Here is a 27,993-nt window from a genome sequence, read left to right on the forward strand (position 1 = left end):
GAAAAAACAATTATTATTTTTTTATACATGTTTTCAAGGTAATTAGAAGGAAAAATATATATTTTTTCGAACAGTTCATTTTATTTTTGGGAAAATTTGTTTATAATTTTTATTTTAATTTGTATCAAGAACTGCATCAATATGGCAACACAATAAGAAACATTAAGAATAAGAAGGCGATAAGGTGGTGACTGCTCCGCGAATCGCCACCTTATCGTGGTGGAGGAGTTTGAGTCGCTCAGTGATCCTGGGAGCTATGTTGTCCGGGGCATTAGCCCCTTGGTAGGGTCTCCCAAGGCAAACAGGTTTCAGGGGAGAGCCCAGACTAAGAGCGGTTCAAAACGACCCTAATGATAAGCAGCCCACGGACTAAAGTCACCTCGCCCGGACCAGGGAAACCGGGGCACCCTCCCGGAGCCAGACCCAGGAGGGGAGCTCGTAGGCGAGCGTCTGGTGGCTCAGCCCGAATAAACACCATGGAGCAGCCACCCTGTGGACCCACCACCCGCAGGGACACGCATCGGGGTCGGGTGCTATGCAGACCGGGCGGTGGGTCGGGCGGGAGGCCCGGGCATGCCGATCGCCGGCGACATAGACTAGCTCTAGGGACGTGGAACGTCACCTCGCTAACGGGGAAAGAGCCGGAGCTGGTGCAGGAGGTGGAGCGATACCAGCTAGAAATAGTTGGACTCACCTCCACACACAGCGTTGGCTCTGGAACCAAGCTCCTGGAGAGGGGTTGGACTTTGTCCTTTTCCGGAGTTGCCCAGGGTGAGAGGCGCTGGGCGGGAGTGGGGATACTCACGAGCCCCCGGCTGAGCGCCGCTGTGTTGGAGTTCTCCCCGGAGAGCGAGAGGGTCGCCTCCATGCGCCTACGGGTTGCAGGGAGCAAGGCTCTGACTGTGGTTTGTGCTTATGCACCAAACAGCAGTTCGGAGTATCCGGCCTTCTTGGAGTCGGTGGGAGGGGTCCTGGAAAGGGCGCCGCCTACCGACTCCATAGTTCTCCTGGGGGACTTCAATGCTCACGTGGGCAATGACGGAGAAACCTGGCAGGGGGTGATTGGGAGGAACGGCTTGCCCGATCTGAACCCGAATGGTGTTTCGTTATTGGACTTCTGTGGACTTCTGTGCTTGCTTGAACACTATGTTCGAACATAAGGTGGCTCATAAGTGTACCTGGTACCAGAACACCTTAGGCCGGAGATCAATGATCGACTGTGTAATCGTATCATTTGATTTGCGGCCGTATGTCTTGGACACTCGGGTGAAGAGAGGAGCAGAGCTGTCAACTGATCACCACCTGGTGGTGAGTTGGATAAGATGGCAGGGGAACCGGTTGGAAAGACCCGGTAAACCCAAACGTGTAGTGAGGGTAAACTGGGAACGTCTGGCGGAGGACCCTGTCCGGGAGGTCTTTAACTCCCACCTCCGGAAGAACTTCTCACACATCCCGAGGGAGGTTGGGGACACGGAATCCGAGTGGACCATGTTCAAAGCCTCTATTGTGGACGCGGCCGCTAGGAGCTGTGGCCGGAAGGTCATCGGTGCCTGTCGTGGCGGCAACCCGAGAACCCGGTGGTGGACACCGGAGGTGAGGGAAGCCGTCAAGCTGAAGAAGGAGACCTTCAAGGCCTGGTTGGCCCAGGGGTCTCCTGAAGCAGCTGACAGGTATCGGCAGGCCAGAAGGGCTGCAGCTGCAGTGGTCGCGAATGCTAAAACTCGGGCATGGGAGGAGTTCGGGGAGGCCATGGAGAAGGACTTTCGGTTGGCCTCAAGGAGGTTCTGGCAAACCATCCGACGGCTCAGGAAGGGAAAGCAGGGCTTACCCCAGGCTGTTCTCAGCAGGGGGGGGGAACTGCTAACCCGGACGGAGGACATTGTCGGGCGGTGGAAAGAGCACTTTGAGGAACTCCTAAACCCGACCAACATGTCCTCTGCAGAGGAGGCAGCGCCTGAGGACCTAGGGGGAGGCTCACCCATATCCCTGGCAGAGGTCGCTGAGGTAGTTAAAAAACTCCTTGGTGGCAAGGCGCCGGGGGTGGATGAGATCCGCCCTGAGATGCTGAAGGCGCTGGACATAGTTGGGCTGTCCTGGCTGACACGCCTCTTCAATGTCGCATGGGGGTCGGGATCAGTGCCCATGGAATGGCAGACCGGGGTGGTGGTTCCCATCTTCAAAAAGGGGGACCGGAGAGTGTGCTCGAATTACCGGGGAAGGCTTATGCCAGGGTGCTGGAAAGGAGGCTCCGACCGCTTGTCGAACCTCAGATTCAAGAGGAGCAGTGCGGATTCCGTCCCGGCCGTGGAACAGTGGACCAGCTCTTTACCCTCGCAAGACTACTGGAGGGGCTCTGGGAGTTTGCCCAACCAGTCTACATGTGCTTTGTGGACTTGGAGAAGGCTTTCGACCGGGTCCCTCGGGGGGTCTTGTGGGGGGTGCTGCGGGAGTATGGGGTGCCGGACCCGTTACAACGGGCGATCCGGTCTCTGTACGACTGCAGTAGGAGCTGTGTCCGCATTCTCGGCAATAAGTCAGACACGTTCCCGGTGGGTGTTGGCCTCCGCCAGGGCTGCCCTTTGTCACCGGTCCTGTTCGTGATTTTCACGGACAGGATATCTAGGCGCAGCCTGGGGGCGGAGAACGTCAGTTTCGGGGGTCTCGGGATCGCCTCTCTGCTATTTGCAGATGATGTGGTCCTGTTAGCCTCCTCGGATCGTGACCTCCAGCATTCACTGGGGCGGTTTGCAGCCGAGTGTGAAGCGGCGGGGATGAGAGTTAGCACCTCCAAATCTGAGCTGCTGCAGTAAAACAGGCGCTGCACCGGACCGTCTTGGTGAAGAGGGAGCTGAGCCGGAAGGCAAAGCTCTCAATCTACCACTCGGTCTACGTTCCTACCCTCACCTATGGTCACGAACTCTGGGTCGTGACCGAAAGGACAAGGTCGCGGCTACAAGCGGCCGAAATGAGTTTCCTCCGTAGGGTGGCCGGGCTCAGCCTTAGAGATAGGGTAAGGAGCTCGGTCATCAGGAGGGAGCTTGGAGTCGAGCCGCTACTCCTTCGCGTCGAAAGGAGTCAGCTGAGGTGGTTCGGGCATCTAATTAGGATGCCTCCTGGACGCCTCCCACTGGAGGTTTTCCAGGCACGTCCAACTGGGAAGAGACCCCGGGGAAGACCCAGAACACGCTGGAGAGATTACATCTCCCAGCTGGCCTGGGAACGCCTCGGGATCCCCCAGAATGAGCTGGAACATGTTGCCGGTGAGAGGGAGGTCTGGGTCGGCCTGCTTGACCTGCTGCCACCGTGACCCGATCCCGGATAAGCGGTGGAAAATGGATGGATGGATGGAAGAATAAGAAGGCTGTGTTTGATAAATTAAACACATAATAAACCGATACTTTTATTTTGAATTTGTATTACTCTTCATGTGTGCATCTATATATACACACATTTATTTTGTAATTATATTATATATATAATTATTTATTTATATATATCTTTTTTATGTATTTCTTTACTATGTATATGTACCCTTGGTACGAACAGTTTTGCTAGTACATATAGTTAATGTACTTTTGTTTTCTTAAATAAATAAATGCAACAAACACACTGTAAAAGTCAAATGTGTGGTTTATGTAGTTTCCTAAAAGCGAGGACATGTTCAGCTGCACCGTGTCATTTGGTTCGTCTTGTTGTCAGAGGTCAGTTTGGACGGCTGTGAAACTATAGAACACTCTTGGAGTCACTTCCTTCTAGAAAAAGGTGTAAATGTCAATGTGGATCCAACCCATACTGCACCTAAAGAGGAATGAAGTAGCCTCTACTCTGTGTACATCATGACGCGGGATGCTGCTTTAAGGAAATGAAATAAAATGAGGTGCCTAAAAAACTCAATATCACAATGACTGTGCCTCCACTCTTCTGGGTTCAGGCTCCACCAGATGTTGAACCTGGCTGCAGTAATCTGCTCCCATATAGACACAAGATCAGCAGTACCTGCTTTATAAAATAAACACATTTAAAAGAGGAAAAAAACAACGCAAATGAACAAGGACACAATTAAGTCAGAGAACTAAAAGGACATCTATAAAATGGAGATTGGGAACTGAATGCTGATCAGAGTTTCAACCATCAACACGCTTATATTTCAAAATAAGAGTGCCCCATTATTTAGGTAACTTTCTCACCTGAACGCATCGTGTATACACTTTTTAAGCCTGTCTAGTCATGGTGTAATGTGTCGAGGAAGCAAGAAACCCCTTGAAAAGCAAGATGAATAAAAAAATAACACATGCAAGGAGTCAGAAATTCTTAAATTAATTTAATCAGTAATATTTACATAACAGGACCCATCCAACAAACTGTGGAGAGGATATAACATGATTAAAAGAAATACATTTTAAATGCATTCTGATTCTCGCCTTCCCTTGTTGATGACAAAAAGATCCTGCGACACATTTCATGTGTATTTATTAAAAAAGCCGGCTATATTATGACACGAAACCCCTCAAACCTACAACCCCCTACGTTAATGAAAGAGTACATTTGAAATGAACGGTGACAGAGTGCTTCTCGGGGTTCATCGCCGCAGAGCCAGTGTGAATCCGAAAGCTGGAGCTCCACCAGAGAGGTGAGAGGGAGCCGAGGAGGTTTGTGACAGGAGAACAGGATCCACAAGCTTCTGTCTTCTCCTCCTGGGTCAGCGAGCACAAACCACAGAAATGCCCTCAAAATAAAACTAAACAAAAACGTTAACCAACGGAGCAGAAATCCACAATTTATACCAACAATTTCTGGACCAACATTACTTTCCTTTTTTTTTTATAAAACTAAGATTTTACACTACATAAAATAATTTTATTTTGTACAACAATAGAACTTTAGACAGTAAAATAGGTTTTGATTGAGGTAATTACATCATGGTTCTTGTACAAAGTAAAAAATAATAAAAATAGATTTTTATCTGTTTTTCCCTAAAAACACAGCCACCACACATGTACTTTTTTATGTTGCTGTCACTTCTTATTTGTCTCCATTGTTCCACCTACAGACCGTCATGAGATCAGACCTTTCTTCAAGGACGTCAACACTTTTCTAAAGTATCCATTTGGTAGAACCTGTGTTAAATCACCTCTGAACATGGGACTCAGGTTTCCTTCTCTAATCTGACCGTCATGTAATAATCAGTCATGTTTGAGATTTGACATCGTTGCAGGCAGCCAAAGTCCTATTGCTCCTGAAAACCAAAGAAACTGCAACAGCTCAGTTCATTCTGACAGTTTTCTGTCCTAGTGAAGGCTTTGGGGACATCTGCTGGCCAATCCTCTGAATTACATTTGTCCGGAGGGTCTGGAAGGATTAAGGGTTGGGTTTATTCCCAAAAAAAGAACTAGCTAAACTTCTTGCAGAGATACTTCTGCTTGCGAAGGTAAAATAGATACAATTTCAAGTTTTCCCCGAGTATACAAATGTTCTCCGCACTCATGGTTGAGGTTCTGAAACTCAACCGAGAACCATGCGGGTCCTAGAATGGTCAGGGAATGTATCTGATCATTCTAGCTAGGCTTAATGTGCCCCGGACCTTCTGCATCTCTATTTGAAACACGCTAATGAAGCATTCATCAGTCTTATCCAAATCAGAGGATACAAGGCTTTGTTCCTTTGGAACCACAGAGCCGTCAATCTCAAACATGACCCGGGACAGCTAGAGCACCTTTCTCTGAAGAGGTGAAGGCGATTCTCACAAGAATCAAGGCACGAATCTGGACATGACCTAATGACTTATGACTTATTGCACCTCATTCACAATTGAACCCTGTCAAACTGTACATACAATACATCGAGCCTCCTTAACTCGGAATTTAGGATGCTGTAGAGACGTAAAGTGGGAGGAAAAGTAGAAAGGGTTACAGAGGCCAAGTCTCCCTTGACTACATCATACAAAGTGGAGGTGACTGCAGCTCCAAAAGAGCGTTTGGTAGAAAAAACATCCAATTACCAGCGTCCGACTCGTGTTCTCATGTGTTCAAGAGAAGGATCCTTGACCCATTCAGCCAGAACCTCTGGGGTATTATAGCCTTGTATTCATTTGTGAAGGAGGTTTTTGTGAAATGTTGAAACTATAGTGTCAGGTGGACATGATCTACAGTGGCGGTCCAAGCACACTTCCAGATTTATCGACCTGTTTTTATTTGATCACAATATTGGGAGCGGTTTCTCTTGGGTCTGGAGCCGGCATTGACAAAACTTCAGCATTTGACAAGTTATTCAATTTCTCTCAGAGGGATTATGATGTGCTGGCAACACAAAGTATCGCACTCGAATCCTCAATTTACAGTACTCCAGTAATCCAGCCCCAGTCTGAGGAGGTTATGTTTTCAGTTTGGTCTATTTAGTTCGTTTGTCAGCAGGATTACGTAAAATCTACTGGCCAGATCCTCATGAAACTTGGTGGACAGTGGTAGCATGGGCCACTGAAGAGCCCACGGAAATTCGGAGCGAATCCGAATCAACAGGCAGATGCAAACATTATCTTTCACTAATAGAAACGGCCTTGGCGGATCTCTGCGCGTCCTTCTAGTTTATTAAATGTTAGAACTAAGTACCAGAGGCCGAGAGCAGAAAGCTTAAAACTACAAAGCGATTGTAATTAAGTCTTATCATCGTGACAGACTGAGCGATACAGTACATCCATTTGTGATGAAAGCCAGAGTTTGTCGCAACTGTTTTCAAACCAACCAAAATGGGAGCCCTTGGAGTTAGCAGCAAAATCCTCATATCAGGCAACTCGATTCTTTTTCCCAACATTCCTTTTAACCCTAAACACACGCGCACACACACACACATTCCATGTGACGTCCTGAGTTTGACTCTGCACAATGCTCAGTGGACAGTAGCTCCACGACAGCACCAAAACTCAAAGAGACAAACTACTGAAGAATGTGCTTCTTGGACTGGTTGGTCTCCGTGTGTTCTTATCTGGGAATTTGTAGATACTGTCCAGTTTACAAAAAGTCTATTGAAGGGGGAGTGAGAGCTAACTGGTTCATATCTGCTCACTGGCCCTAAATCTGTGTGCTGGTTCCAAACATCTTGGCATGGTAAGGCCATCATGCACCTGTCCAGGTGACTGTGTTCAGTGACAACATAGAAGCACAAGACGGGACCCAGGATCAGAGGCCAGCACCACTTCATGTCCCTGGACTATCCTGAGCACCTGAAAATATATTGCAAACCACATCAAAGCTGCATTCATAAAGGTAAATCACTGATTCATTCCAACCAAACTCTGCTAGTCGGCTAGAGGTGCGTTCGCTCTCGGCGCCATAGCTTAGGGAGTGCTGGGAAATACTGCGGCTGCAAAACACCCGAAACCGGGACGGCCCTTTTTTTCCATCCTCGGGTGATAAGCAACAAAATCCACATCAATCCATCCAAAATCTGACACACTCGATATATACACACACACTTAGGCGCTCTAAGCCTCCGACTCCGCTGCATGAGGTCTGCAGCGGCTCCCATCCATCCCTCGAGGGAAAGGGAGACACTCGGTCAGTGCAGCAAGTAGGAAGAAGTGTGACGAGTTAGAGTACAACATCTGGATTAGCATTTTGTGAAGCAGGACAAAGGCAGGAGTGTCACCTAGCCAAGTTCTGCTGTCCAACTATGAAATGTGTTGTGTTTCCATGGAAATGTATTGTTCCCATTGTTGTCATGACATTCAATTTTAACACCCTGTTTTTATGCAGTCTGACAAAATAGTCCTAAATTTGCTTAACTCTGCAGTTGAAAGCTGCAGAATGCTCGTGAAAAAGCTAGCAAGCAGTCCTCGAGTTTACATTTCTTTCCAATGTCAAAAAATGTACTAGATAGAATATTAACATCAGTCTGCTGTGCAGAGATCGCTCCATGGGGGTTAGCCTAGCTTAGCAAAAAAAAAGTGGAAGCAGGTGGTTCTTCTAAGTTGCTTTTTTTTCATCTGTGAAAACAGCTGAGAGGATCATTTTCATGTTTGTTGTAAAACTCATCTTGGCCACAAGAGGCAGATGTGCACCACTTGTTCTAAATAGGACTTAAAGCATTTGTGTTTTCTTTAAGGTGAGTTTTAATGTCTCCAACACAAAGTACATATATTGTGTGTTCGCAAATTATGCGAATATAAAAATGTACACGACACATGAAATGTACAAAAATCCCAAAACGTCTTCACAGATGAAAAAAGGAACTTGATCCTAAAAAAAAAGAAAAAAAAAGAACCTAGCAAAACATTTGTTCCACCTGCTCTAAAGTCATAAACACAGCAGAGAAAACTAATTTCGATCATATTAGGAAAATGGATCACCAGAAATTATATATATTTTTTCTCTTGCCTCTCCGGGCTTCCGTACAAATCAAGAGTGCGACGACGCACATGTGAACACCCACACACACCCGCTGTGTGTCCTGTGTGCTCGAGCCCTTTGACTGAAAGCCACTGAATGTCTTTAAGGCTTTCCTGTACGGTGTGTGTGTGTGCGTGTGTAGAAAAGTCTTGTGACAAGGCTGTACTGTGACATATTGCATAAATCGCCATCACCACTATGATGTTAGAACTACCCATCAAATCTAAAATCGTATTAGCATTCTTTGTTATCAACAGTTAGGACTGCACAACACTAATTCATTCCCTGCGTGTGTGAGACGCTGACAGAAATCAGAGTGAAGAGGAACATTAAGTGCAAGTCGACGGGTATATCCGTGTGTGTGTGTGTGTGTGTGAGACCAGCCCTCAGAGGGGAGTGTGTAGCTGTGTGTATTGCTGTGGCGGCGTGGTGGAGGAGGAGGTGTTGGGCGTGGGGATGTTCGCCAGACGGGAGGAGGGGGAGTCGGACAGCTGCAGCTCCTCCAGCTTCTTCAAGTACTCGTCTCTGAGGGCCAACAGCTCCTTGTAGCGCTGCTCCACCGGACTCTGCTGCTGCAACACACACAATCGAAATTCAATCGAAATGTCTCAAGTGTAGATTTCTGGAGAGTTCATGTCTATAAATATAAATATAGAAACATAATATATTCCGATGGCATTACAACTTCGTCTAAAATATTACAACTTTATTCTGGAAACCACTCTTGCAGTGGCCCCAATACTTGAGCGGAGACTGACATACTTCTATTCTGGCTGTGTGAATAATTTAGGAAGCCATCTGAATTGCCTTTACATTGAAATGATTGGAACTCATTTTTCAAAATGAGAAAGTTGTCTGGTAGCTTACCACATGTTCTTAGTTTGCCACATCAGTTTCACAAAGAGGTAATCGCTGCCACAGATATGAAGGAAAACCACATTCCTACTAAGCGACGGGTCCACAGGCCCCCGAGGGTCACTGTTAAGCTTCTATATTAACAGACTCTCCGGAGGTCCTACCTGTTGTCGTATGCGCGGGTTCCAGCGGATGTAGTACGTCACCCACAGCTCTAGGTGGCGCATGCTGGCGACGGGGTACAGGACCCTGCCGGACTCGGGGGTGTAGAAGGGGTTCAAATACATCTCCATCCTGCTGTTGACCAGAGACCACAGGGACACCGTCTTCGACCTCACCTCCTGCTCAACAGAAAGGGGGCGGAGTCGTGAGACGCTACAAAAGGAAAAGTCAGAGCATTTAGAGGGCGACCGTCTGCCCGTCTTACGTGCTGGTCTCGTGCACTCTCGCAGTTGTAGAGGAAGGTCCCGAAGCAGCAGCTGTAGAGGTGGTCCAGGATCGTCAGCAGGAGGCGCTCATTGAACTCAAAGGCTGTAGGAAACTGAGAGGAGAAGAGGAGCAAAGTTAAGAATTCTGCATCAAACATAAATGTGTAGTTTTTAAGTTTAAAAATTCGTAAAAAAAAAATAAAATAAAAAATAAAATAAAATCTATAATCCAAAACATTCGTATTTCACTGGGCTCATTTTTTTCCTGCAGCCTTTTTATTTTCTGGGACTTTCGGTTGCCGATAAAAGCCAAAAGGCCGTGTGTCACATATAATAAACACTGCCATTCAAAAGTTTGGGTCAACATTTTGACGTGTGATAGGTAAACACAGGCGAGGTTGCGAAAAGTTATTATGGTCAGTTATATTGAGTGTGTAGCAGCCATTCCTGTTTGATTGTGCCACGGTGGAGAATGGAACGCTACAATGTGCTCTTGACTCGCACACCTTTGGTTAGTCTTTGGTAGCTTGCTTCTTCTGTGATGCTGCAGTTGTGGATTGGAGACTGTGGTTTTGTTTGCTGTCAATCACAGTAAGCCCCGCCCTAAAGCATACTCTGCTTTATGGTCTATGTGACTCTAAATGGACCATCATTTACTAAATGAACATCATGCTGTATTGAAGAAGACTTGAAACTAGAGATTGAGACCATAAACTCATGTTTACTGAGGTAATAAATCAAGAGAGAAGTAGAGTCATTTTCTCATAGACTTCTATACAACCAGAGGAGTCGCCCCCTGATGGACATTAGAGAGAATGCAAGTTTAAAGATATTCCACATTGGCTTCACTCGGCAGAACTGGAGGTTGTTGACCGCCCCCTTGTGGCGGGGCATACTAACACCCACAAAAAACACACTTTTTGGCTCCAACACTGTAATTAATTACACATGTGTTTACCCTGCAATTATATGTCAAAATGGCTGCAGTGAAAAAGGCCTATTGGATGGAAAATTCCCAGTTTAAAGCCCTTAAATCTAACCACTATGTAGACTGCGGAGAGCCCAAATAAAAACAGACTGACTCAATGTTTAGAGGCCAGTTGCACCATTGTGGTTCAGGGTAACTCATGCTATTCTGGACTGGAAAACAAATATAGAAACAGTATTCTCCCCCCTGACATGCAACACTGTGGGGACATCATTTATAGTAATGTAATCCTTATGTTATTATAATAAATATATATATATTTTTGTCTCTGTTAAATAGTCATTATTGAAGGAAAGAAGAAAAACATCAACATGACAGGTGACGCCAAACGAAGCTCTGCATTTACGCTCACTACAGTGACACCTTCAGAGGAAACGTGACCACATGTTCCACTCAAACACAGTCGACCTTCTGCTTTGCACTGGTTGCTGTGCTTAAATTATTTAAATTGTCTTTTCAGGAGGCTTGTTTAGGTCACAGGGTTTAATTAAACCTGAGCTGCTGCCTCAAGCAATAGATGTGAAAAAAGAAAATGCCTTGGAGGTTACCAGCCCCACATGAGTGCAGCTGGCTGACTACATGCAGGGTTGTCACGATACCAAAATTATGACTTCGATACGATACCTGCCATAAATATCATGATACCCAATACGATACCAGAATACGATACAATACCACAAATACGATACGATACTGGTATATTTATCTATAATAGTAATAAATAAAACATCTGTATGGTTCCCTTTTTTACCAGCTTGTTCCTGCCCAGCTTTTTGAACACTTATAATGACACACAATGACACACAATGATTAACAGGAACTGTTTCTAGCAGTCACCTGAATGGCATTCATATTAGTATTAGCCTACAGCAAGATATTAATGAAAACTACATGGTGCCATCATAGCATTGATTATTATTGCTGCTGACTCTGCTGGCATCTGTTTGACTGTCTGTGGGAGTGGGTGGATAAACAATGCTTAATTTACTTGCATAGTGACTTTGATATTTTCCAAGATCCACCCTCAGGCTCCACCAGCATGTAGCCATTTTGCATCAATTGTGTTTCATTTAGTACACTTGTGTGTGCATTGTGACCTCATGATCATATAGGCTTGTCGTCAAACTAGGCTAAGGCTACTCGTGTTAGGCTGTATATGGGTGAGCTTGGGGGGTGTTCATGTTTATCATCACATCGCTTTGAAAAGTTCGGGGTGTCTGTCTGAAAGGTGCTTTGCCATGTTAGACGTGTTGCCTCCCTTGGTCTGTGTGGCTTTGAAACACGTTTTGCAGACGGGTCTCTGTATGTCAGTGGGCTTTCCTTCACTGTCTGCAATGTAGCTAAAGTACTTCCAGATTTCACTTCTGGCATCTTTTTTTCCAACAAGCCGAGGACGGTCGGCAAAAGCTCCTGCACTTGATGCATGTCTCCCCTGCGATCACTCGCTGTGAGCGAGCGCTGCCTGTTGCGTGTGTGAGCGCAGGGCAGCCCCGCCCCCTTGCAGTCAATGCATGCAGGCAGCAGTCACTGTTCCGCTCCCTGTCATGCGCTCTGATCGCGCCTATTTTAATGAAGTATCGATACTAAAAATATGCAAAATCGTATCATTTTTAACGTACGGGTACCGCGGTACCTTTTTAGTATCGATACACCGTGCAACATTACTCACATGTGTTAAACATACCTGTTTAGTCATCTGCCACACGCAGTCGATGAACTGAACGAAGATGGGTGATCTGTCCTGATCGGCATGGTTCTTGTCACCGTGGCCTATCCTCTATACACACACACACAATGATTAACAGGAACTGTTTCTAGCAGTCACCTGAGCCATTTTCTTTATAAATGTCAAACTGAACTGTTTGAATGTTGTTGTAAAAATATCTGAAAGTGGATTCACATTAAAAAAAATACATAATTTTAAAAGAGTTACTTACGGAGGCAAACTTGTGCCCAAAGCTGATCCACTCCTTCTCAATCAGCACCTGAAAAGACACCCGTCACTTTCTGTCCATTCATTTCCCCACAGCTGACATCCAATAACGCGTAAGCACAGTAAAAACCCACTATGGCGGTGTTATTAACGCTCACTGTGCGGCTCACAGGCGTTTTCTGATGAGCCAGCGCTTTGTGATGTGTACTGACCTGGAACCCTCGGAGCGTGCGGTAGTGGCTGTCCAGCATCAGCATGGCCAGAGAGGTGAGCTGAGCGGTCCGGTCCCAGCCGTCGCTGCAGTGCACCACCACCGAGTTCCCGCTGGAGACCTTATCTGCTACCTGGATGGCTCCCGACAACACCAGCTGCACACACACAAACACACAGATGCTCTTTAGAACACGAGTCGTAAAAAAAAAAAAAAAAAGATGAAATGATGACATTCGGATTCTTCTCCCCCCCCCCTCCCCCTCACCTTCACGTGTTCCAGCCAGTGTGTCGACTCGAGGCTGGACAGCCAGTGAGATTCCTCCACGTTGGGGTAGACGATGTCTTTGAGTTTCTTCAGGGATTCCCTCATGACGTGGATGTTCTGGATGTCCAGGAAGAGGAGCTCCGCGTTCTGGTACTCATCGCCCTCGTAGCCTCCTCCTGTGGCCTGGGGGTAGCAACGTGTGTATTTATTTTTTTGTGTTACAGATTTATTGTTATATTCACTATTCTTTATGATTTTTTGGACATACTATACAATGGCTTTATTGTGACTTTTTTCGACAGATGAAAAAGAAAATAAACTAACTTTGAAGGATTTTCCAGGCAATTTTACTTCTACCGTTCTTACGTCATAAACACGTGTGAGAAAACTTTTTTGAATATTATTTTCCTCATTTGCCCCTCTGGGCAATGGTGGTACTGAAGATACAATTTCTCCTCACGTTTGCATCTACTGCTGTTATGTGAACATTATGAGATGGAGATCAATAAACTATAAGAAGAAGAGGAGGACGCAACAAGATGAAGCACTCAAAAGAGAAAGTCAAAGCTTGAACAACAGAATACCGTGAGGTGAACATGATGGAAATATGACATTTCTGTTACAGTCTCAACAGTCTCTTTTCTCCCGCTGCTATTCTTTGTCTCTTCAGTGGACGCTTGAGTTACAAGTTAAGTCACATGCTTCATGTACATCTTCATCATTTATTTACCACGTCTGTTTCCATCACACTCATTTTATCTTTATCTGTACATCAACTCTTCCTCTTTAGCCATTTGTGATATCTGGACTTTGTTTTTAATTCCGGGGTTCTGCTTTTTTTTTTTTTTAAGAAACAAATAGCAACGTGCAAACTTTGAAATGATTAGAACTGTCATTTCTTTTGTCATGATGTTATTCAGATACTGTTTGGTCTCACTAAACAACACCCCCCCCCCCCCCCCCGTGTCTAACCCCTTTAACCCCTGAGAGTCTGTCCTCTCCCCTCTGACCTTGTTGGCCACGGCGTTGACGCCGGGCCGAGCGTCGTAGATGGTGAGCTTGGCGGTGTCGTTGGCCTCCCTGATCACGTCCAGGTAGCGCTCATCATCCTTGTTCCTCTTCCCCGACATGCCGACCAGAGGCTGACTGCAGCGGACGATCACCGCCTGGTTCTCCCTGTGGATCCACGATAGCACCTGAGGCACAGAGACCGGTCAGTGCTGCAGGAAGGGGACTCACCGTCTATCAGGGCGCCAGGGTAACCACGCAAAACTAGAGGTGCTCCGATCGTTATCAACAGTTTGATCGGTGGTCTCTCTAGAGGCCGATCAGAAGAGCCGATCAGGTGACCCAAACTACACCAGATCATTTCTCTACCCGCACACGTTGCTTAATTCATGATGCTTTTTCATCTCTTACTTTTAATACTACTACTACTACGTGGCAAATAGTTGTTTGCTTCTATTTTAGTGTTCAGAATGTTAAATACAGCTCCTTTAAACTGATTGGCTGTGTACTGCCTCACAGTATCGCTGCAGATAAAATACTTTGTTAGTCACGGCTGTCATGTGACAAAATAGGCTCTCAGTGTTGCAACGGTAAAACAATAAGTGTTAGCGGGTACATTTTTTTGTTTACCTTGGATGGTAAGTCAACAACGATCATAATAAATGAAAGTAGTTGAAGGACAGTTCAGAAATAAAAACGTCACATGATTAGCTTAAACCGCGTACTGTGATGTGCTGTAAATACAACAAATGCCACGAACAGTTGAACTTTCTCAGTTCTACTTCTGCTCTACAGTCATTTATTCTCATTTTAGCATTCTAATATTTCTGTGATATATTATGCCATCCAATAAAATATAACAATACTGTCTATGTATCCAAAGCCTGAATATCGTATTTCTCTTTCCCCAAAACCTTGTAAATGCTAGTAGAATGTCCCCATAGAGTAAAGACTGAACTCGTGCGTGACATGGTTCAGTAGTACACAGCTTGGTGTTGTGCTCACCGGTATGCGTCCTCTGGACCTGAAGGCAGCCACTCTCCGGAGGTCCTCGTCTTTGCTGTTCACGGGCACGGCCAGCAGAGTGGGGTATGTGTCACACAGCTCGTAGCTCTTATTGATGAACGTAATACGCCACTTGTTGTTAGGTAAGCCCTGGAAGAGACACCCGTCACCATCGGTTACTCACTGAAACACTGCTGCTCGTATTGCAGGATTATTCTAACTTTTCCTTTAACTTGTGCTTCTGTTGGCACAGTTACACCAGGTCCATTATGTGCAGCTGTAGCAATGAGCGTATCAGTGTGAATAAACAGCAGTACTGGGCTGCTGCTCCTCTTTACCTGCCGTCTGAACTCCTCCATGGGTTTGTAGATGTCCCAGCCATTCTCACCGTACTTCTCCTGAGTCACATATGCAAAGAGCAGCTGGATGGAGGAGAGAAGGAGACTTTTCATTTCACTCACCAGCTCAGACTGTTATTATAAGAGTCTGACAACATTATGGAAAGAACCCTACAGAGAAATACAACTTGTTCCTTTATCTTTCGCTTGTTCCATTCTGTTTGTTATTGTGTCAAACCAAAATCTCGCTCATAGAGAAATCTCGTTCTGAAATCTCATGTTGGGGGTCAGGCCTCATCTACATAAGTTAATGCTTATTTTTAGTCCGCGGCTACTTTTCAAGGAACTAAAAAGGTTCCTTCAGCCCGAAGACCTGACGATAAAAGTAACCTCAGGTTTTTGTCTCACTGCGACGACATTCACTGATGGTTTAAATGCAGAGGAGGAAAACGCAGCTAAAGAGCGTCTGTCTCCACAGTTCATCTGTTGAGAGTTTGATGGTTATTTATTTGTGCTTTGGAACATAACCAACGGTTTTCTGTCATTCACAGCACCGCCGCGCTGTCTCAGCTCGCCTGGCGATCCGTCTCGCCTTTTCTCTCCGTCTTTTTCAAAATGAGTCACAACCCGACAATTCGTTTTTTCATGACATAGATAACATTAAGCTACACTTTCTGTCCTCTCTCAAACTCTCTCTCACGTTTCCACAGTTGTCATCCAGCAACAAGTCACTTCACTGTTTAAAGTGGAGACAGTGTTCTCTTAACAATGGTCTATGGATGCACTGATCCAACTTATTCAGACCCAGTAGCGTCCCGTCGATACCAATCCAACACCAGAGTCTAATGAATAAACTGTATGAGACTGAGATCGTTCTCTTATGTGTGACCAGGCTTAACTCAAACACTGCTCTCCTAACTTTGTGTCAAATAAATACAGAAATAGAAATGTACTGAATTGTTTATTAAAATAATGGTATCCGACACCAGATCGACACATTGTCACAGATACCCGATGCAGCTATTTGGGTCAGTACCAGACTAACATCCGATATCTGTACTGGTCTTAGTGCATCTCTCCTGTTAATGATCCCCTCAACAGAGAAACAGAACAGGTCTGTAGGTTCATGTTCTGACCATCAGTTTGCTTCATTTGACCTTTCTTCTGTCGGTTTGGTGTGACAACTACAGACTATCTTAATCATCAATTCATCAGTAAACTTTATTCCATTCAGTCTGTACAACGTCTGAAAACAGCCTGAAGACATTTGTCGTCTTCAAACGTCCTGTTTCGTCTCCGCTGCTCCATAGCGGAGACAGAGGCTAGCTCTGACACGTATCGTAGCATCAACATGAGTGTTGGGCATTAAATGATGGCTGTAAGCCGATACTGGGCAGATTGAAATGCTTCAAATACACTCAGTGGACTAATAAAAAGCAGTGGGGGGAGAATATAGTGTATCCATTGTGCTGTAAATGATGTGGATCAAAACCATCTGAGAAATCGAGGCTCCGTCTACATCATCTATTAAATAATTTCCTCGCTGGCCCGGCAGATAATAAGGAGGCCCATCAGTAGGAGGGAGAAGCTGTCCTTACCTGACTGTGGGAGAGGGGGAAGGCGTATTTGAAGAGGAGCTCGAAGATATCTCTTCTGCTGTGACCTTCCTGCTTCAAGGCGAACCTCACGTTCCTCATGTCCTGAACAGGAAGGAGAGGATCAGCACACTAACAGCAGTCCTCATCCTAACTGACAAATATTCATTCATTTTCACAAGTTTAACCATTTAAATAACGCCACTGTTGTTTTCATAATTAAAATAAAAAGATAAATAAATAATAATAATAATAATTAAAAAAATAAATAAATGTATAAATTAATAAATATAATGAATAATAAATATTTATTAATTTCTTGTTCTTTTTTTCTGTATATTAAAATGTTCTATTCCACAGTCTGGTGTACGTCAATTAGAGTGTTACATAATTGAAAAATAAATAAATAACTCGCAGCCAAAATGATGAGAAAATAAAAGTGAAAGAGCCAAAAGAGCCCCTAGTGATGTACAAGGATTTGAAGGTAGCCTGTAGCACACTATGGACCGCTGTGTGTGTTTGATGTAAACAAAGCTCAGACACACACACAATCAGTTTGGGTGAGTAACACTCCACAGGGCACCTTTCATTTGTGAGGTGGTACAAACACAAACAATCAGCAATGACACTCCTTATGCTGTACCTCTTACACGCACACAAACACACCTTGCAGGTGATATCCAGGCCGTAGGAGTTTTCTCCTCTGCTTGACGCCCCACCCATCTTCTCCACCCGACTGATGGCACCCAAGGGAACGTCCAGCGTGACCACCACATCCTAAGAAAGTTAGCATGTCATTAAAAACACACACACGTGCACACGTGCACACGTGCACACACACGCACACACACGCACACACACGCACACACACACACACACACACACACACACACACACACACACACACACACACACACACACACACACACACACACACACACACACACACACACACACACACACACACACACACACACACACACACACACACACACACACACACACACACACACACACACACACACACACAGCTCAACTATCAGTAGAAAATATGATCAAAATTCACAAGAAATGTTCAAAATCTTTTTTTTACATAATGTCATCATTTCAACAGCAGGGGTTTATACCATTACAAGACATTTTGTTAACAGAGCTGAAAATCAATATTATTTATTGTTTTTCTTGTGCGATTTATTTCATTTAAGTTTCATTTATTTGGATATTTCAATATATTCTGATATCCATCTGATTAAAAGTTCATTGCTTTTCGACAGGGTGTACTTGCGTCATTATTCTAGAACATTATCGTTACATCAGTGAGGCACAAAATGGTCTTGAAACGACAATAACATTTATTTATTTCTGGGACAATAAACTAAAGTGGTTATGGTAACCGGCACCTTAAACACACTGAGCCAATCAAACTCATGCTTTATCATTTCAACAGTTGAAATAAAAGTTTTCATATCGTGAATAATTAAGATGGAGTGACACAAGGATGTTATTTCTATGCATTTCAATGATAGTTTTATCCTTCAGTCCACAGCGTTACTGTTTTGCTTTGGTCTCACCGCTCTGATTTCCTCTGTTTTCAGTGACAGAGCTGTGAGAGTCACACTGTTCACTACCTCACTACCTGAACAGCACACAGACACAGCGGAGCATCTAGCAGCTAAAGAGACATTGGTCTCAGGAGATGGTGGAGACCCAGGACAAAGCTAACAGCAGAGTGATTATTGGATGAATCATCAAGTGACACAAACAGAATGCTAATGTTGCTCTCTGTCTGCTGTTTCACTATAACAACTTGTACTGTCAGAGAGAAGGTCTTTCTCTGGGAGAGGTGGGTGATTTGAATGGATCTGAGTTTCTCCCACAGGAAATCTGACAGATAATGAAAACGCCAACATGTAGAGTAATGTCAGCTACACATTCTCTTTTTTGTCCTGTGGGGTTTTTCCTGGATCCGTTTAGCTTTTGGCAAATTGACAGTTAAAAAGTATGCTGAATCAGCTATTAGCAGTTCCTGTTTGCAATGTACCCGTGAGTGTACAGACTGCAATCACTGGATTTCATTTCATACTTTCAATCTCACTGTAATGATTCTTAGGCAGGTTCTGAAGAGTCCTTTTGCTTTGGTTTCTGAGCCCACTTAAGGAGGTTTATTATCTGAGATAATGAAATCCTCACACAGACTGTGTTCCGTCTCTGTGTTATGAGGAGAGAAAGGTTGTAGTTATTTAGTATCCCTCACACACACACACACTCGCTCTGACTGGGTTTAACAGGACTTACAGCATCCGAGCTCTTGAAGTGGAGTCTGTAGTTGGTGATCAACACTTTGCCTTTCACAGCTCCGTTGAATGGACAGATGTAGATGATGTCTTTATCTGAAAACAGATGAACACAGACGTCGTTTGTGCTCCCCCACCTTCTCTCGTGTCGGACCTCACACAGGCCTCACTGGTTCGGGAAAGCTTCACTTTATGTTGTTGCTGAGCAGTGAGGAGCGTAAGGGACAACATCATGCACAGAGAAGAGGAAGCAGAAAAAGAGAAGAGAGCCGTGCAGCAGGTAGGCTATAAATACCATCTACTTAGACTCAGCATCTGGCATCTAAATCACATGTCAACTGATTACAGGTGGAATCACTGTTGGGTTGAATCAGTCAGAGTCAGAGAATATTGACCGTCCCGAGCCATAAATAACCGATCTGACTTTCTAACAGCGCCGGGTTAAACTGTCCTCTGGTGTCTTGGACCGCAATGTCCAGAGAAAGATCATCAAGAGACGACTGCGGTTTGAAGTGGAAACAAACAAAAACACATTGTAGAAGAAATGCCTCAGTGTTTAATGATGTCTTACAATAGCTTTGGCCATTTTTCTGTACTCACTTCAGTAATTAGTCAGACCTTGGCACATGGTGACAATCACTACAACAAATGGAAATTAAGTCATTTACTTTTTTGCAGATAGTTAGATGAAGAGTAGAGAGCTGGAGACGGGATGTGGTTAGCTTAGCATAAAGACTGGGAGCAGGGGGGAAACAGCTAGCCTGGCTCTAACCAAAGTTCAACACACCTTCCAACACTTCTAAAGCTCACTGACTGACAGGCTGTACATGGAACTATTGGGTGTCCTGGCAAGACACATTTTTGCTACGGCAACAGTAACTTCCATGAATTTCGCTACATTTTTGTATTTATTTGTTGTTGTTTTTCTGTGTTTATCACTTATGTCATATGACAGAACACATTCATCAACACCTGAAAAGGCAGCGTGGGGATTGGAGTAAGTGCAGCGGACGATCAGCGCTCCCCGGCCGACCAACCAGCCGGACCAAACGCCACCACACTGCCCCAGGGTGGAGAGGGAGGGGAGCCGAGATGGAAGCTAAGCTAACCCAGCTAGGACCTGAGGCTACTCCACTACCCAGCATGCTCCTGGCTATCTGATGCCCGGTCGCAGGAAAATAAGATGGATGAAAGCAGCGGGAGGTCGGTGACTGTTGAGCCCACATCTTCACCTTTGTGGTGTTACGTGCTGGAATTATTTCCGGGCTTACATCTGCTGGGAGCATAGACTCTGGAAGGTGTCTCCACTTGGTGAGAGGAAATACGTATGTATAGTTCGGCCCCTTTAACATTAACAGTCCTACAAGAACTGTGCCTGGAGGCAAAACAACAACAAAAAGTTAAGAACTAACACAAAATAAAAGTAAATCGGGCAACATGTGAACAAAGATCGAGTATCACAGTACCAGCACCTTCACTAACATTCAGGTGGAGAACACAGAAACGTGTGTAATATAGGAAACACACACACATCTCTCTGACCCGTCCTCTGTGTGCGGCGCTCACACACTGACTGAACAACACGGCTCCAAGGAGGAACCATGTTGGGCTGGAAGCAGCTCAGCCGACAGAGAGGTGGGACTGATGGAGCTTCATGCACTCACCTATGATTCTCTCCTCCCCTGGCAGCAGAGACACATCGGCTAACAACTCCATCTTCAGAGACTCTCTGGACATCTAAAACAAACACACGGAACAAGGCAGAGACACTAAACAATAGAGGAAAAGGCAGGAACACGTGTATTTGAAAGGACAGGTATAAAATAGCATCAGTTTCCCACGTTATCTCGTGCTGTCTTTATTTTCAGTGGAAGTAGTTTGCGTCACCAGTTGATGTGTCAGATTCAGTGAGACGAGACACGGTGAACACAGCACTTCTCCTTTTTAAGATGTTGAACCGACGAGCTGTCACACGGAGGAATTAAGCAGCTTAGCAACTACATTCACACCGCTGCTCTTCATCCTTATTTGGAATTTTTGTTTATTAATTTAATTATTTTCCATTCTATTGGTGAGTTCATTCTTCGTCTGTTCCATTCAGAGAGCACTGGGCTTTTTAAATCAGATTTTTAATAACAAGCACCACAAAGGAAATATGTGTTAAGCTTTACTGTTATTAACACTGACAGTTTGTATTGTATGTTAGGAATATCTATTTCAATTCTTCATAAAAAAGACTTGACTCGCTGGTTGATGAAACCCTATAACTGCCTACTCTTCATCAGGCCTGCTGGTGTAGTGTTTGTGTGGCTCATAGGGCTGTACCGAATAGTTCAAAACTTCATTCATAATGTTGATTATCATACATTTTAATATTAACAACTAGGCTGAGTGCTTCTTGTTGAAACTTTTCAGTGTTTAAAGCTCCATGCAGAATAAGGCCTAATTCAGAATATCCAAACGGAATAGGATGTTTACATGAACCATATCAAACTCTGAATATTGTCATATTCGTTATCAAAGTAGAATACGAGTGTGCATGTAAACGTATTCACTGATGACTGTGTCACATGCGTGTGAGGTGGGCGTGACCGTTACCTCATGGCTAGGTAGCAAATGCTACATGGACATGTTTGCAGTAAATGACAATAATTATAATTTCTTTAGCTCGGTACATACACCCCCCCCATCCATCCAGTAGTGGCACTAGTGCAGAGACCAGGACCTGATCCCTCACTGGCTTCTCAGCATGTAAGAAGTACGAGTATCCCACAACAACACTAACCAGCTGATACAGGTTCACAGTCCACACTGCAGACACATCACACGCAGCAAACAGACCCACATGAACCCACTTACACTGGAGATGTGTGCGTCCAAGGGGTTGGAGTTGTAGACGGAGGAGACTGGTGAAGCCATCGCTCAGGGAGGGGGCTTCCACAGGCTGACAAAGACAGACACACACAGGCTGTTATTCTGTCACGTTACCACCAGACTGTAAGTAAAGATCCATCAGCAGAATATATGAGAGACACCAGAACATTTTCAGAACAGCCCCAGGGCCAGAATACATTATGTCAGATAAGACAGAACTTGTGAGTAATACAGCTGATACCAGGGCACCCGCAAGAAGCACATCCAGTATTAACTTAGTCAAAGACAGCAGTGTATGAATTTTACATAGGATGATGCATTTCTGGTGAGTTAAATAATGGAGTGAGGTGGAAAGAGAAGAAGCACTCATAAATGAATAATTCATGCTATTAGACGTTACTAAGGCTGACCCTGAGGCTTGGACATGGTTATCAATGTTCAAATGATTTGCTGTTGTTGTTTTAATAAATGTATAACTCCAAGATCCCCATGAAATAGGGAATAGTAATGGCACATTATTCCTCATGCATCAACATTAAACATGATGAGTTATTGCTTGTTATGTGTAGGCCTGCAGACACAGCGCTGTCCCAGGCACTGAAACACATCGATAGACAGACCGTCTCAAGTAAGCCAGGTAATATTATTTTATATGTTGGCATAGGCTACAGTCTGTGTTCATCTGATAAGGCCACATATGAGCACATTAGTATTTTATGGGCTACCACTGTGATTATTGCACATTTTATAGCCGTTTCCATAAAAAGGAAAAATCCTTGGAGTCTGATTTTTGTCCTCGTCTCTCATTAGACAATATTAGCAGGGTAACGGACAATAAAAGTAAACGTTGTTTGCTAGTTTGGAATTTGACAGCTTGTTTTGCCGTTTTAATGCACAGGTTTCCTGGGGGCTCAAGCTCGATGGCTGGAACGGGATGCTCTCTGAGATAAGACCCAAGGACAGCAGCTACCTTTACTCAGACACAACCTTCTCCAAGCAGCTGTATATCTGAGACCCGTTTCTCTCACTGGCTGAGTGACGTGTGAGAGACGACTGACCCTCGAAAAGAGGAGGAGGTTCTCTTCCTTTCTCTGTGTGTGTGTAAGCGCGCCAATAGGTGCATTATGTGTGAGAGAGCTTGATACAGTGAGCCGGCGTGTACCTTTTTAGGGCAATTTGTTGCCCACTATATTAAGCCTTATCAACATATTTATATCGTTAATAGATGTCAGGGATAGATTGTCAAAATGATTATTAAATAATGTTGTCATACAATTAGAGCTGATAATGCTGACCGACGGCGTCGTTGCGGAAGCGTAGTGCCCACCCTCCACTTCCCCTTTCATTAAACACCGTTAGCTCCGTCAGCTGCTGAGAAGCAATCCAAATCCTCCTAATCTCACATACAGAGTTCAGATCATATGCATTTCCTCCACACAACAGAGACTTACATGTGCCAACATGCACTAAAATAGGGGTTCTCAAACTACTAATAATTGTAAAATCAATTAGCTCATTATTCCAGCAACATCACATTTAATTCAATTTATTTTGTATAGCCAAAATCACAAATTAGCCTCAGAGGGCTTTACAATCTGTACACATGTGACATCCTCCTGTTCTGAGGGTCCTGGGACAGAACAGGAAGAACTCCCCCAAAAACCCCTTTAACGGGGAGAAAAGAGGGAGAGACCTGAGGGAGAGCAACAGAGGAGGATCCTCTATCAGGATGGACAGAAGTGTGATAGATATGTGTACAGAATGAACAACATAACAGAGTTACAACACATTCAATGCATACGACAGAAATGATTCATATCACATAAGATGTAGTAGATATTGTCACAAGAGTGATCAATACCACCACGATGTCTCGGGTTGAAAACCCTCTGAGCACCGATGAGCCCACTAATGCCATTACTACCATATGCATTATCAATAATTAACGAACTAGCCCTCTCCTTATATTGAGTTACCGCGTCTCAGTGCACACACAACACTTGTGTAAAGGTAAGGTGAGTAATAGGTGTTCAGTGTACTGGGGAGGGGGGGGGGGGGGGGGGCAGTAAAGTCATGGTAACGCCTCCAGACCAGAAGTCTAAAGACAAAAACTCATCTTAAAAAGGACTGGAGACCTGCGTCATTAAGTGAGAGCAGCAAGTTAGCGGGCGAACTTTAGACTTAACTCAAGATGTATTGTTCAATGAAGCTGGCTCACATCGAACTGGGAGATATGGTGAGATACACTTCCAGAAGTCAACCTCTGGTTCTGTAAATTTAAGCCAATGTAGAGGTCCCTTAAAGCTGCATTCAATGTCCACCAGGGGGTGACTCCTCTGGTTGTATAGAAGTCTATGAGAAAATGACTACTTCTCTCTTAATTTATTACCTCAGTAAACATTGTAAACATGAGTTTATGCTCTCAATCTCTAGTTTCAAGTCTTCTTCAGTACAGCATGATGTTCATTTAGTAAATGATGGTCCATTTAGAGTCACATAGACCAGTGATTCTCAACTGGTGGGTCGCGGACCCGTTTTCAGTGGGTCGCGGGCTTTTGCCTGACCAAAAAAAATAAAAATAAAAATAAAATAAAATAAAGTTGTGATTTTATTTTGAAGGGCATTTTTTATGCAGCGGAAATATTCCAGCATTTACGGTACTTGTTCAGCGGTGTAGGAAAAACACCGACCAATGCGTTGTGAATCACATCACGTGATGCAGCTCAGCCAATCAAATATGGGCATTCTGACAAGTTTCCTGATTTGAGTGAGATGTAGACACACCGTGACACACGGGGAGAGACGAGGATATACAGTAGATAGCAGAGCAGGACTAGTGATGTGTGAGTTGTTAAAGTCAAATTATAGGATGATCTCCAAAAGAGAAAAATGGCCAGAGAGACCAGAGTCATTGGACTCTGACTGGACAGACTTGTATAGGTGAATTCTTCCAACACTAATGTCTCTTTTTGGAAGATGAGAAAAATATAATGTTGTGGCTTTTTCACTTCACCCTGAATGAACTCAATTTAAAGCTGCAGGGCAATTCAGTGAAAATCATTTTTCTAAAATGAATTGTGTTACGTAATTTATTCTTTATTCCAGCCGTTATTTTACTTGAAATGAGAAGAACATTTATTTATGTATTTCTATGTATTATTTATAATCCATCCAGTTAAATTTGAAAAATTTGAATAATATTTGTTCAAATATAATTGATGAGTACCTTCTTTATTTGATTTGACAGTTGTTTACTACACAGAGACGTTACTACTAGACTTCTTGAATATAGATATATCCACACATACATACATACATATATATATCTTGGTTGCCTTCAAATGTGTGAGAGTACATCCCAAGTCTCGTATTTGTCATTTCCTCAACATCACTGGAGTTTCATACCAGAGTGAAGACAGATCACAGATCCAACTCAAGCTTTATACTTGATTTGTTTTCTGATTCCCTACAGACAATAGGACTTTGCCAGCCTTCAGAGAGTTTGCCATATTGCTTATATCATGGAAACTATCTCGTTAAAGAGGAACTCCAGCAACGTAGCTCCTCTCTCATTAAGTTTGGGGTCTCACAAGAGTCAGAAGTTAAAAAGAAAGGCTGAAGCGGCAGATGCCATTTATTCAGGCTTTTATTGGGTTTTTCCAGGGCGAGTCCATGCCGAGCTGTGATAACATGCGTTTCTACTACTGTCTCACAGTGCTGCTGTGTTCCTGCTTGGGCCGACCTCGGCAAACCCTTGATGGGTCTGCCCCCCATAAGCGGTGCTATTCTTCAATAAAAACAGGTCAGACCAACCAACCACATATGGACTTATTTGGTTGGTGGATTGTTTTTTTTTTTAACAAATTGCAGGGAGGAGTTGTACAACCTGCGACAGCCACAGTGATCCGAGCAGTGCTCTGACTGTGGTTTTAGAATAGCACACCTCCAGTACGTCATCAAGGTGCACTACTTTACCGCGCTGCAGTGGAAAAACACGCTCCACTGTCCATGGCTGTTCACGGCATGCCTCAGCACGTCTACCTCCCTACTGTGGAAAACACCCTAATTGTCCCTACGGATCAAGTTCCAAAAAACATAGGATCCTACATTTCCCACGACGCAACTCGACAGCATATTTTCTTTAGACCCTCCCTGCTTGGCGAATGCTCACATATTTAATCCACAGCTGATTTTAACATCCACAGCACAGCTGTTTGAATAGGCTGAGGAGTCACTCTCACTGGGTAAACAAATCACAAACACTATCTGAATTTAGAATACGTCAAATATTTCAGTCAGCAGAATATTGACAGAATGTTTTATTTTGAAAAGGTTAAATTACATTTTCATAAGGTTCGACAAATGTGTTCAAAATATAGTTACGAGATTTGAAAAATATAGGTTAAAAACAAGTCCATTCATTCAAATCAAAAGCATAAATGAGCTTATCTGCTCAGAGAAAGTGCTACACAATGAACTTGTGTAAACTTTGGGAGAGAAACTCAACATATGCAATGTTGGTGAGTCAGAGGGCGTGAGTTCTAACAGAGAGAAAGTGGGAGAGAAGTGAAACTGAAACTATTTTGAAATCATGGCATGTGATTAAGAGATGTTAAATCTGCCATCGCCACCAAAGACTAATATAAAAGAGAGAGAACCAGACAAACTAATATGGTGCGATTGATTCAGGGAGTTAGACGAGGGGATGCTTTTGGTTTTGTGGCTCACAATGGAGAACCACCCTCACAAGGGTTTGTGGTTGTGAACAGAATAAACACCATTCTCACCGTTATATGAATTGGTCTGTGCTGTAGTGATGCATCAAAGCTCACATTAAGTGTGTGAAACTACAAGTAACGAATGCTTCCTCATTCTGTGAAAGCATGTAGGGCAGCAGGGTGCAGTTTGAAGAGCAAACTAATGATACGTCTGGTTAAACTGAGGTTTCGTGGAAAACAAGAATCACCACTGTAGCACAGCTTCCTGTCTGGGTATCGAACATCAACACTGGCCCTGTCTGTAGCACACTGAGTACTGTTAAAAACATTACTCTGGTATTCCGTAGCATTACTTCAAAGTTAGAGGGGCGCCTTCATGAAACCATGAATTATTATTTTATTTTCCTTTTGTTTTTAAAAAGGAGAACCCATGAATTAATTAATTCACCTTTAGTGTGTGGTCAAATTATTACGTTTTTTCATTCTTTGATCAGATCATTTCTGATTTAGATAATGTTTTGGCTCATTTTAGACTGCATGATATTAAGGCAGTTATTGTGCAGCAGCCCATGTTAAGAAACAAGTCACTCGTTTTGATGAAGAGACACTTAAGGGATTTTGTAGAAAAACATTTTTAATGTTCCTTAAAGTGAGGTACCAAAGACTTTGGCACCAAAACTCATAGCGCTCCACGCAGACACTGAATTGAGCTGTTGTAATAACCAAGAAAGTGAGGCGCTCTGAGCTACCACTCAACTGATTCTGTCTTTCCCCCGGTCTCTCAGCAGAGGCCTGACGCACCTGAAGCTCAACCTCGACGAGACTAGGGTTGCAAAATTCTGAGGATATCCAAAGAGGAAACTTCCCATGGGAATCAACAGGAAATACTGGGGTTAAATAGCCATACTTTTAACCAAAACATGCTATGAGACCTAGTATTGCATTTTTTTAATGTATCTCCACCCCAAATAAGTTCACAATTAAAAAAGGTGTGATTGTTATATTTGAAAATTGAGCAAAATATCCAAAATACGTGAGCTCGACTTCCCTTGGAGAATTTCCAGAACCTTTGCAACCCAAGACGAGACTGAGCTGTTC

The 27,993-nt window shown here is 44.0% G+C and overlaps 1 protein-coding gene across 3 annotated transcripts in view; it reads right to left on the reverse strand.

Moving 5' to 3' along the window:
* Positions 1 to 4,308: 4,308 nt before the first annotated feature.
* Positions 4,309 to 27,993, reverse strand: part of mtm1 (myotubularin 1) — a 32,019-nt gene continuing 8,334 nt past the window's right edge. The window contains exons 2-17 of one of the 3 annotated variants that reach the window (XM_076087126.1): positions 22,163 to 22,247; positions 21,145 to 21,268; positions 20,968 to 21,040; positions 19,305 to 19,399; positions 17,676 to 17,786; positions 17,013 to 17,114; positions 15,415 to 15,498; positions 15,077 to 15,226; positions 14,074 to 14,259; positions 13,064 to 13,246; positions 12,798 to 12,953; positions 12,590 to 12,637; positions 12,337 to 12,429; positions 9,664 to 9,777; positions 9,401 to 9,577; positions 4,309 to 8,953 (exon numbers count right to left, since the gene is read on the reverse strand). In XM_076087126.1, coding sequence (XP_075943241.1) covers positions 8,768 to 8,953; positions 9,401 to 9,577; positions 9,664 to 9,777; positions 12,337 to 12,429; positions 12,590 to 12,637; positions 12,798 to 12,953; positions 13,064 to 13,246; positions 14,074 to 14,259; positions 15,077 to 15,226; positions 15,415 to 15,498; positions 17,013 to 17,114; positions 17,676 to 17,786; positions 19,305 to 19,399; positions 20,968 to 21,040 — 1,758 coding nt within the window. In that variant the 5' untranslated portion in view covers positions 21,145 to 21,268; positions 22,163 to 22,247 and the 3' untranslated portion in view covers positions 4,309 to 8,767. The remainder of the gene's footprint in view (positions 8,954 to 9,400; positions 9,578 to 9,663; positions 9,778 to 12,336; positions 12,430 to 12,589; positions 12,638 to 12,797; positions 12,954 to 13,063; positions 13,247 to 14,073; positions 14,260 to 15,076; positions 15,227 to 15,414; positions 15,499 to 17,012; positions 17,115 to 17,675; positions 17,787 to 19,304; positions 19,400 to 20,967; positions 21,041 to 21,144; positions 21,269 to 22,162; positions 22,248 to 27,993) is intronic. The other 2 variants (XM_076087124.1, XM_076087123.1) reach the window with 2 other exon arrangements.

The sequence above is a fragment of the Anarhichas minor genome, unplaced genomic scaffold (genome assembly GCF_050575085.1).
Source record: "Anarhichas minor isolate MPS153535 unplaced genomic scaffold, ASM5057508v1 ptg000009l, whole genome shotgun sequence".
Lineage (NCBI taxonomy): Eukaryota > Metazoa > Chordata > Actinopteri > Perciformes > Anarhichadidae > Anarhichas > Anarhichas minor.